We start from the raw sequence: 12,365 nt of genomic DNA, 5'->3' as shown, positions 1-12,365 counted from the left end.
ACATATATTTCTGAAACCTAGTTCCCCTGCCATCTATTTGCTTCTGGGTGACTCTTTCATATCATCATTTGAGTTTTCCCTGAGTTTTGTATACTCAGGAAAGACACTATAAATTCATCTTAATTTTGAAAACATTTCCTAAGGAACAAAATCACAATGTATCCTACATAGAAAAAGAACTTGCAATTACTAAGATCTGTAGGTTATATGACACTAACTCCCGTCTTCTGCCATTAAAAAAAAAAAAGAAAAAAAAAAGAGCCAACTACCATTCATTTACATTGATCAAAACTCTACTCAGGTAAGTAAAATGGAATATAATTTTTTAAATTGCTCCTATAGAAAAATCCTAGGTATTATTAATATTTCTAATAAAAGGCGGCAGCCCGGGTGGCTCAGTGGTTTAGCGCTGCCTTCAGCCCAGGGCATGATCCTGGAGTCCCAGGATCGAGTCCCGCGTCGGGCTCCCTGCGTGGAGCCTGCTTCTCCCTCTGCCTGTGTCTCTGCCTCTCTCTCTTCTCTCTCTGTGTCTCTCATGGATAAATAAATAAAAATCTTTTAAAAGAATATTTCTAATAAAAGGCAATATGAGACAGTTCATAGCCTATGGTGTTTGAAATATTATTTCAAGTTCATGCTGCCTGCAATTTGGAGTTACTTTAAAAGATAATTAAATAGGGGCACCTGGCTGGCACAGAGAAGCCAGAGGAGAAGGTGGTGGAGAAGAAGCATGCCGCTCTTCATTCTGGGGCTATGAGTTCAAGCCCCATGTTGGGTGTAGATTACTTAAATAAACTTTAAAAAAATTAAGATAATTAAATAATAAAAAAGACAAATTTTAGAAAGCACTATGCTGACAACTATTCTATATTCTACAAAATTCAGAAACTGACCACAAAGTCAAAATATAGATTTTTTTAAAAAGCAAAATTTATTGGCTCATTAAGAAAAATAATACATCACTTTATACCTATCCCAAATTGAAATAACTGAATAAATATTTTAAACCAAAATTACTAAGTTCATGGACAATTAGATATTATTGATTTGTAAATACATGTGAGAGCTTCCAGATAACCAAACAGGGGGGAGGGAGGAGGAAAAAATATATTAAAAAAATAAATAAATAAAAAATAAATAAATAAATCAAGTGTCTTTACCATGTTTATCATTAGTCCTAGACCTGTACTTGAAACCAAAAATAAAATGTAAAAGTCAGACTTCTAAATCTCTAGAGGCTTTCTCACTAAAACTATAAAAATTATAGATTCACGCACATATTTATTTATGTGCCAAATGGGTGAACATTTAACAAAATTAAAGGCTTTAGCACGTATGCTACAATTTTTCAAATTCAATTTAATTTTTCCCAAGGAAAAAGACCAAGATGTTAAAACAGAAAGCTCTAGGAAAATTTTTAAATTATAAAAAAATTTTTACTTTCAGCAAAACTAATATGATTATTCCTAGTTACTGTTTAAAATTTTGAAAAGCGGGGACACCTGGTGGCTCAGCAGTTAAGCTCTGCTTTTGGCTCAGGGTGTGATCCTGAAGTCCTGGGATCAAGTCCCACATCAGGCTCCCTGCATGGAGCCTGCTTCTCCCTCTGCCTGGGTCTCTGCCTCTCTCTCTCTCTCTCTCTCTCTCTCTCTGTCTCTCATGAATAAACAAATAAAATCTTTAAAAAAAAAAAAAAAAAAGAAAATTTTGAAAAGTGTTTCCCAGCTTATTTCCCTTAAAAAAAGATAGGCATTCATATTACTCATATATATCTTTGATATATACAGATATGTAAATATCTATATATTTATTTGATAAATATATCAAATGTTATTTTCATTTTCAATTAAAACAAATTGAGGTGATTGGCAATGAAAGGATAATTCCATTTCTCAAATGAAATGTGTATATTTTCTTCCCAATTTAAAACAAGAGACATTATATCCATTGCAAGTAATCCAACTGAAATGCAGGTTAATTATGAGCTTTCTCGTGCCAAAGAGGAAATTGGAGTAAGGCAGGAATGAGGGGAAGGAAGCCATTTGGTACCTGATATGATCGGGCTTTTTCCTGTCATATGAAAAAATGGGGCAGGATTAAAACATAAAGGAAAGGTGGTAAAAGAATGAAAACGCAAATGTGCAAAATAAGCAAAGGACTAGCATGATATGAAAATAAAGCAAGAATTAAAGAAATAAGCTTAAGCTCGTAACCTAACAGAATCATCAAAAATATATTTTGCATTTTGTTCTTAAATTTATACATATATGCATTTACACAATTAATTCTAACTCTTAGGAATGTGAAATGCTAATATTTCAGAAATATTCAAAAATTTTCTTCAATTGTTATGGTATAAAAAGTTCTGGTAGGACTTAGCACACTTGAGCATACCTCTACTATTATTTTTCTGTCTCTATAGTAATAGCTATAAAATGTAAATCATACTTTTCCTCATCTTAATAAGTTGCTCCTAAAAATTTAAGGGAAACAATCACTATAGATAGAGCTTCATAAACCTGAAACAAATGACAATTTTCATAGGAAAGTGGGATGACTAATTAAGAATTTCAAAGATTATAAAATATTATTAGCCAAATAAACCTACCTCCCACCTGCTCTCCCCCTTTTCATCAATGACAGCAGACACTCTAAGGCTATACACATAAGTAGGGCATCTTTAATATATGCATACATTTCTTATTTTAAAACAAAAAGCCAACAAAAGTTAAATTTATATCTGTGCTAGCAGCATATAGAATACTTTAAGAAACTGTTAATACATTTTATACTTTTAGGTATATTTACTTTCTCATTCAACAAAGACTAATCATAGCATGCAATAATTCAGCTTCTTTATTCATTTTACCAGCTTACTACTAAATAATCTTAGAATTTAATTATTTTCCTTGTTCCTTCAGCTTTTCTGAATTTATCATAGAAAGCAAAAGAGACATATAGGTATGAATAATCCACCTGGCATTGATCTGAGCCTGCGGTAAAGCTGCCAGCCACATGGAGAAAATGGCCTGATATGGAAAGATAATTTTGGTATTTCTCATGTTTTCAGAAAAATATGTATTACAGAAATAAAAATCTGAGACACTACAAACTAGAAATCTGAAACCAACAAAAGACAAACTCAGCAATTCACATAAGACATAGGATCTCACTCCTTACACTCTTTCAATCACATCACACAAAATACGGTCTCTTTAGTTAAATTTCGAATTAGAGAACAATGTTTACGTTTTATGACGCACAGGGGCGAGGTTTAAAACTACCTGGGAATTCCTAGTCAAATTCACATTTCCCTGAAGAAGGAAGTCTTTTTTAAAAGATGGCTTAAATGGGTGATGGGGATTAAGGAGGGCACTTGTGATGAGCTCCTGGTATTGCATGTAAGTGTTGCATCGCAAATTCTACGCCTGAAACTAATATATTACACTGTATGGTAACTGGAATTGAAATTAAAACAAACAAATAAATAAATGTTGGCTTTGAAAATATTACATGCCACTATTCCATAAAGCTAAAGATAATGGCAAGTTTGTCATCCTATGCTTGGTACCTTATAGTGACTACAAGAAAAAAATGCTCCCTAAAACTAATCTACAGACAGTCTAAAGATACTTAAACAGTAGGTAGAAAAATCATTATGCTGAAAGAGCTGCAATCCTGGATCTTTAAAGGTACAAACATCACAAATAGAGTCTTTTATTCAAAGTCAAACTGAATATATGAAATCAAGCTGGATAAAGAACTAATTAGAGAAGGAGGGTAGAGATGCCCGGGTGGCTCAGTGGTTGAGCGTCTGCCTTTGGCTCAGGTCATGATCCTGGGAGGAGGTCCCACATCGGGCTCCCTGCGTGGAGCCTGCTTCTCCCTCTGCCTGTGTCTCTGCCTCTCCCTCTCTGTGTCTCTCATGAATAAATAAATAAAATATATTTAAAAAAAGAGAAAGAAGGACGGCAGACTTTAAAGTCATATATGGGTAAAGGGAAGGTATCTGCAAGTATTTCCTGAGATTAGATTTTTTTTTGAGATTAGATTTTTTAAATAAACTTCACATAAGAAATTTTACATTCCAAATTGAAAAGCAGAAAAAAGTTCTAAATAATATTTAATAGATTTCTTTCTCTCCTTTTCAGAGTTACTGACCTATAATCTAGAAAATATCTAAAACTTCTGTTATAAGGTTTGGAATTTTTTTTGTGAGAAGACTTTTATATAAAAAGTAATTTATGCTACATTCCTTAGAAGTCTGCTTTTTACTAGTATTTTCATTAAAATGCTCTTTTTAAAGGTATATGAAAATGAAATAATCTGCTGTTCATAATTTTTCCTAATAATGTAGACTAGGAAGTTGTTTTTAATAGTTCTTAAGCTATTTTTAAAATATCTGACATATTGTTTCATCAAAACACAAATTTATATGGAATTTCCACAGCAAGTTAAAAAAACTTTTAAAGCCAGGTTTGGGGCCTCCATCTTGTCACAGAACAGTTGTGTGACCTTCAAAGAGCCACTATCTCTCTGCACCTTTATTTCTTTACTAAAAATTAGGGTGTTGAAACACAATCCATGATTCTAATCAATAACTGCCATCCCACTACAATTAGATGGCATCTCCTTTAAAAAGCAGCCTCATTTTCAAAGGCCAATACTGTCTCTTCCACTTTACAAATGGAAAGTAACATGTCTATAACTGAGAAATGTAATAGTTATTCCCTACTTGCTTTAGGTACACTTTATTACCTAAGCCAATTAACAGAATTCATGAAACAAATAATAAATAAAGTTCCATGCTTAAATCAGAATTAATTTTTTTCCTATTGCCCTAAATGGCAATGTAATTTTCCACTAACACTTACTGTGCTTCATTTTGAAGTCTGAGATCATTTCTCATTGGAGAAGTCCATGGAAGATCATTTCATTTCTTCTTAACATAATGGTATAGTTTCTATGGATTTACTGTATTTTCACTGTGTTAAACTTTAAGTAGGTTGTTTTGAAATCTGAAGGTTAAAATTCAATTCTAACATTACCTCATGAAACCGTACTGGTTGAGAAATCTTTATTTATTATAAAAATTTGACACATTATTTTTTAGTTTTAATTTCCTATTCTGGCTATGAAAATTTAACCAGGAAACACTTAAAATATTGTCTTAATTTAAATAGCTTAGAAGACAGAATTTTAATTTCTCATTTTCACTTTGTAACAGTTAAAAACACTAATTCTACCCAGACCACTTTACTTAATCCTTGTGTATGAATACATTATTTTAGAAGTTCTATATAATTCAAAGAGGTTTACTACCAAATATAATCACTTTCCAGCTTATATTCATACTCAAGTAAAGATAAATTATTTCAAATAAAACACACCCCATACATTTAAATAAATATCTGGCAATATCAAATGCTATGGAAATGTTCAATAAATCACTGACATTTGAAAATAGCAGTGCATGCTTTTTCCATATAAGCTCATCACCAAGAAATCAAAATCAGTGCACTAGGAATTCCTTATAATATATTAAATATTCAAACATAATAGTCCTCATTTAAATTAACAAAAATACATACTAAATTAAATTTACCAAGAATTTTCTATTTATTTTGCTAATATCCATTTTTTTTAAAAAAAGAAAACAATCTTCTCTATCATTAAGTGAATTCATGTTCTGTTCAAGTAGCAAATAAAACATACGCATTCAACTAATAATGTAAATCAATTCACCAGAACCCAATGTTACTCTCAATTATTACAAATTGGGTTGTTTTTTTTTTTCCCCCAAAAAAACAGAGGCATCCTTGAATAAAAGACTAAGGATGGAAGGATGATCCTGCGTCAACACAATCTCTTTTTTAATGCTTTAATGTCTGAAATTATTTTACTTTATTATATTAAATTAGAAGAAAATATAATAAGATATTTTATAATACTTAACAGACATTCACATGATTAATATTTTATAAAAATCAGTTTAACAACAACAAAAAAAAGTAACATTTTTGGTAGCCATCAAGTTTAGAAGAAAGGAGTACCAACTGCCACACATACTTCACACACAAGAACAATCGCATTTCCTAAAAGTCCTGGTTAAAGTTATTGCAAAGATCAAAAGATCAGGCTCGCCTAGCTTAAAAATTCACAAGCAAACACTAAATTAAAATGTACATAAACATACAGAGAAGGAACCCAAAGAAGAAAAAAAATCCTGCTTCCTAGTTTAAACTTTGCTTAAATTTTACAATTTAGATTTAGTACTAGCATTTTTCACTTGCTTCTTAGGATCCCCTTTCCTAGAAGGGAAACTTATCTTCAATGAACTGGGTTCAAGAAAGTTATTACAAACTATGAATTTAAAGAATTATGAAAGAGTTCCCAAATCACAGGGAAGGTAGGAAAACGGAATGCGGAAGGATCAAGACTAGTATTTGAAATATATTACCTGTTCCAAGTTTTGAAGGCATTGCTGGCTCTTTTGAACAGATATCCTTCCATAACAATGCCATTTGCAGCATCTACATTATATTCTAACTTAGAATCATCACTGGAGAAATCCTAGACAAGATAAAAAAAGTTCATAGGGTTTTATTAAGTCCCCTAGACAACAAATTTATTGTAGAGAAACAGCTCAAATCACAGAAAAGCTTTGTATTAAGACAATTATATTAACAATATTCATAAGAAAAGGTGAGACTTAAATGTTGAATAATAGAAGAATGCTTCAACATATTAAAATATTTCAATTTGGGGCACTTGAGTGGCTCAGTCGGTTAAGCATCTGCCTTCTGCTCAGGTCATGGTCCTGGGGTCCTGAGATCAAGCCCCATGCTGGGCTCTTGGCTCAGCAGGGAGTCTGCTTCTGCTTCTCCCTCTCCCTCTGGGCCTCCCCCAAACTCATACTCTCTTGCTCACTTGCTCTCTTTCAAAGAAATAAATAAAATCTCTTTTAAAAAGTTAAAATAATGGGACACCTGGGTGGCTCAGCGGTTGAAAGCATGCCTTCGGCCCAGGGCATAATCCTGGAGTCCCGGGATTAAGTCCCACACTGGGCTCCCTGCATGGAGCCTGCTTCTTCCTCTGCCTGTATGTCTCTGCCTCTCTCCGTGTCTCTCATGAATAAATAAATAATTTTTTTTTTAATTAAAAGATTTCCTGATGAACTTAAAAGTAATTTGTACAAAACTGCAAGACTACTGCTATCCCCAATTTTAAAATTCTAAAAATCAGCCTCAGAACTTTCAAAATTACTTCTGGACCAAAAATCAAAGTTAGAATACTATCCTTTTAGGGAATAGCAAACTCTCGGGCTTGAGAAAGATTTTGGCAGAAGCTAGATGACCATCTGCAAATGATGCTGGGATGTGAAGGTTCTCCCTTAGTAGCCAGGCAGAGTGAGAATCACCTAGGGACCTTCCAAAACTAAGTGTCTACAAAGATGGAATATGGAAACAGACTAATACAGAAAAACAAAATTTATTAAAAACAAAAACCCTGCTGACATCTCTCAAAATTTAACCATTAAAAAAAAAAAAAAAAAAGGGATCCCTGGGTGGCGCAGCGGTTTGGCGCCTGCCTTTGGCCCAGGGCGCGATCCTGGAGACCCGGGATCGAATCCCACATCGCGCTCCCGGTGCATGGAGCCTGCTTCTCCCTCTGCCTGTGTCTCTGCTTCTCTCTCTCTCACTGTGTGCCTATCATAAATAAATAAAAAATTTAAAAAATAAAAAAAATAATAAAAAAAAAAAGACTAACCCAAACTAATCAAATGAAACAGAATCTATAAACAAATTGCTACATTTTCTCCTGCTTTTCTTTGAAAAAAAAAATCAGGAAAATCTTAATTCCTTCATTTAAAATTTATTTGAGGCTGTAATTTATTTAATTAGGCAGACAGGATTATGTCAGCAATAGATATAATTGAGTTTGGCAACACTCTAAAGGTTTCATTTGTTTTGTTTTTTTTTGTTTTGTTTTTTTTTTAATTTTTATTTATGATAGTCACACAGAGAGAGAGAGGCAGAGACACAGGCAGAGGGAGAAGCAGGCTCCATGCACCGGGAGCCCGACGTGGGATTCGATCCCGGGTCTCCAGGATCGCGCCCTGGGCCAAAGGCAAGCGCCAAACCGCGGCGCCACCCAGGGATCCCTAAAGGTTTCATTTGTAAAACTGGCAGCTTTTTAATGACCCTGATGCTATTTAAAACATTAAAATATAACACCTCCTTAAAGTACAGTGCATTATAAGTAATTTTCTAGTTTTCAACTATTTTTTGAGAAAGGTTGTCTTCAATTTAATTACTATTAATATCAATTAATACTGTATAGTACTTAAAGCGTGACAGATTATGATTTTATTACAAAAGCAACTAGTAACACTATATAAAATATATAATATTATAATTTAAATATATTGATGAGCTGACAAATTAGGAAGAAATACTCAAAGGCACAAGAGGAGCGAAAATAGGAGGCTTAAAGAGGTAAGCAGTAAGCAAATCAAGGAAGCCAGATTTCACCTTAAGGGCACTTGCCTCACCAGAATTGGAAGCTTTGGTGTGAGGCTGAGGGAAAAGAAGGCAAGACCAAGACTGGCCAATAAAGAGAATCTAGCAGAAACTTTCCCTTCTGAAATTGCAAGCAAGACAAGAAGGGCCTTTATCACTTCAATTCAAGATTATGCTAGAGGTCCTAGCTGACAAGATAATAAACAAAAAGTAAGGAAGAATTGGAAAGGAAGAAACTATTATTATTTGCAGATTATATGACTTTGTACAAAGAACATCCAAAACAATCCAGAAATAAATTAGCATTAAAGAGACCTTATTAACAAGGTAACTGGTTTCAAAGTCAATACAGAAAAATCAATTTTAATATGTAATAAAAGTAAACAGTGAGAAAAAAATTTTAAGACATTTACAGTAACATTTGCAATATAAGTATATATGAATAAATTTAACAGAAGATGTACAAGTAACTATAAAACTTATAAAGGATATAAAAGAAAACTTAAAGAAATAAATATTTCAAGCTCATAGGTTAGAAGACATTATAAAATAAAGATATCAATTCTTCCCCATATTGATTCACAGATCCAATGCAATCAATCAAAATCCCAAAAGCTATTTTTATGCAATCTGAAAGTCTGCTCCTGAAATTTATATAAGAATGCAAAATTTAGGCAATTCACTTCTGAAGCAGAGAAGGTAGGAATCTTAGCTTTGTCAGACATCAAGATTTACTATAAAGCTAAAATAATTAAGGCAGCATAGTATTGGCACAATTAAGACAAAAAGGCCAATGAAAAGAACTGAAAGCCTGAAACAGACTTCATATGTATACAAACGTGATGTAAATCAGAGGATACAACAGAGTAGTAGGGAAAGAACACATTTTTAAATAACTGATTCTGGATCATCTACATACCAGTATAAGAATACAAAAAATCTGGATCTCTACCTCACACCATAACACAAACACCCAATTACAGATGGATTTAAGGTCTAAACATAAAAGGTGAATCTATAAACACTTAGAAGATTACACCAGAGATATTTCTTCATGATCTTAGGATAGGAAGGGCTTATTAAACAAGACACAAAAAGTACTAACCATAAAAGACATTAAAAAAAAAAACTATGTGAAAATTAAAAACACATAGTATATCCCCCCAAGATACGCTTAATCCAGATGATATGAAGAATCTGAACAGTTAGGCAGCCTGATGTAAAAATGGAAGAAAAACTAACAGACATTTCTCAAACCAAATGACCAATAAACATCAATAAGGGGAAGGTGCTTGAGTTCATTAGTAACTAAAGCATAAATTAAAACCACAATGAGATGTTAATATCTACCCACTAAAATCAGCAAAAATTAAAAACCCTCACAATACCGTGGGGTGGCCAAGAACACTGAGAACTCACACACAGAGCTGCCTGCCAGGAATGGCAATATCATTTTGAAAAGTAATTTAGCATTATTTACTGATACTGAGCATATATATTCCCTCTGAACCAGGAGTTTTACTCCTAGGTATAAATCCATCAGGAATATGTACACATATCCAAAAGACATGTACATGAATGTGCATAGCCATCACTGTTTCTTTAACTGATCAATTTAAATTCTTGAAAAATGTAAATAATTACATCAGACATATTTTCCCTTAATTTTTATGATTAAATCTTTTTCCCCTTTTTTTTTTTCTTTTACCTGTAATGCAGCCTTGTGTCAGCATTTAAGGGCAGAAAAAAGCAAAAATAGCATTACTTTCTTTACAGTACAGCGGTACCTATTACTTAAAATCAAGTAAACTAATTTTAGATTTAATAATCTACTGTTGGATTCTCAGTACAACACCGAGCTGTGTATACAACAGGGACAAATATTAAAAGATACACAATATTCATTAAATAATTCAGTTTAAGCAAAAAATCACAAGTTCCTACAAATATCATGATCTCTCATTTTAATTAGAAATGATTGGTCCCAATTTTTAATAATCTCTCCATGATAATGTCATTAACACAAATTACTCAACCAAAAGTTACTCTAACTTTAAATAAAACAAAACAGAAGTTAGTCTTACCTAACTATAACTGGAAGTAACTAAGTTAAAGATGGTCTGGCAGAAAAATTTCCCCTTTATGTTTCTCTTTTAATATTAATAACCCATCATCAATATAATTTTCCTTACCTGTACTACTAACTTCACTTTAATTTTTTTCCACTGACATCTTTTAAGTCAGATCTTGTTCACTGGTCATTTATATTCTAAGTAAATCATAATAAAAGTTGATCTGACTAGTCAATACCAGAGGAACAGATTTTTAAAGCAATGCTAGAAGGCATCTTTTTTTTTTAAGGGAACACACAAATAGGGTACCCCACCACCACAAATTATACAGTCAAGTTTTCCACATTTGGGGAAATTCCAAGGGTCAGTACATTTAGAGTCAGTGGATAAGCCTCACCCTGGGAAACCACTTTTGGGTTCATGCTCTCTCCCCTGCTGGGTAAGTACAGAAGGCACCTTGTCACATACTCGTATTAAATTCAATCTCCAAGTCTCTCCTTTTATTTTCAGATTACCACACAAAAATATTACTGACTATATAGGATGAAATATTATTACGTTGAGTTCCAAGTTACTTGTAATCAAACCCCTCCACACACAAAAACAAAAATATCATATTTAATTTTCATTTTTAAAAATACATTTTTCAAATATCAATTTAGCTATGCTTAGGCAAATTCACAAGAAATGCATGTGAAATTCCAACAACACATGAGAGAGGGCAAGTGCTGCCTCAGAGTAATATAGCTGTTAGGTCCACAATACCAAACACACACACTGATGCAAAGAGATGTTCTTCTTCACCACCCCCTCTGCCCACCCTCCACCCCATCCCTTCTCACCCACACACTTTACAGAAGTTGGTGATATCCTAACTGAATCTGTTAATAGCTGTTTAAATTTTAAGAGGCATTTTTTAATTACTTAAGATCTTATAAGATTGTGGGCCTGGGTGGCTCAGTTGGTTAAGTATCTGCCTTCAGCTCAGGTCATGATCTCGGGGTCCTGGGATGGAGCCCTGCTCAGCAGGGAGTCTGCTTCTCCTTCTCTGTTCCTCCCCCTGCTCGCGATGTCTCTCAAGTAAGTAAGTAAGTAAGTAAATAAAGAAATAATTAATCTTAAAAAAAAAAAAAAAGGTCCTATGGGATTAATGTTTTTGCAAAGTGGTTCAAGAACATGGCTTTCAAATATTGCCTGACCATCCAAAAAATATTTTACTTTTCACAAAAAAAGGGAAGATTTTATCTACCCAATTTAATTATTACAGCAACTTAAAGGATTTGTTCCAACACAATGGTATCTTGCTGAAACCAGTAATTGAGCAATTGCATAAAATAGGAATTACTCTCCTTTAACTTTTCTCATCAAGTACCTTTTGTTGAATGGTGGAATGTTTTTGCTCCATCTCTCTTTTCTCCTTTGCTGCATCCACAACCAGTCGATCCAACTATAAAGGGAGAAAATTAGACTGAGTTAAAAATTAAAGAAAAAAAAGTATGATTATTTTTTTAAAACACTCTCAATAAGTCAGCCAATTTAAGTCTACTAAGACCAGGGTATAAAATAAGCTATTGTTGGGATCCCTGGGTGGCGTAGCGGTTTGGCGCCTGCCTTTGGCTCAGGGCGCGATCCTGGAGACCCGGGATCGAATCCCACGTTGGGCTCCCGGTGCATGGAGCTTGCTTCTCCCTCTGCCTGTGTCTCTGCCTCTCTCTCTATCTCTCTGTGACTATCATAAATAAATAAAAATTTAAAAAATAAATAAATAAAT

The 12,365-nt window shown here is 33.4% G+C and overlaps 1 protein-coding gene and 1 non-coding gene across 17 annotated transcripts in view; both read right to left on the bottom strand.

Annotated features, from left to right (window-relative positions):
* Nucleotides 1-12,365, bottom strand: part of ACAP2 (ArfGAP with coiled-coil, ankyrin repeat and PH domains 2) — a 125,903-nt gene that overhangs the window by 31,060 nt on the left and 82,478 nt on the right. For 5 of the 16 annotated variants that reach the window (XR_011995230.1, XM_072726484.1, XM_072726536.1 and 2 more), the window contains exons 9-12: nt 11,967-12,041; nt 10,231-10,242; nt 6,461-6,573; nt 2,050-2,070 (exon numbers count right to left, since the gene is read on the bottom strand). Coding sequence is in view for 14 of the 16 variants with exons in the window: in XM_072726484.1 (XP_072582585.1) it covers nt 2,050-2,070; nt 6,461-6,573; nt 10,231-10,242; nt 11,967-12,041 (221 nt within the window). In the remaining 2 variants the exon portion in view is untranslated. The remainder of the gene's footprint in view (nt 1-2,049; nt 2,071-6,460; nt 6,574-10,230; nt 10,243-11,966; nt 12,042-12,365) is intronic. The other 11 variants (XR_011995235.1, XM_072726502.1, XM_072726526.1 and 8 more) reach the window with 3 other exon arrangements.
* LOC112913831 (U1 spliceosomal RNA) lies at nt 10,880-11,041 on the bottom strand. The gene has a single exon (XR_003233746.1). It is a non-coding gene; the product is annotated as a U1 spliceosomal RNA (small nuclear RNA).

This window comes from Vulpes vulpes, chromosome 1 (assembly GCF_048418805.1).
Source record: "Vulpes vulpes isolate BD-2025 chromosome 1, VulVul3, whole genome shotgun sequence".
Taxonomy (NCBI): Eukaryota; Metazoa; Chordata; class Mammalia; order Carnivora; family Canidae; genus Vulpes; species Vulpes vulpes.
This window is presented reverse-complemented; position numbering and strand designations above follow the sequence as displayed.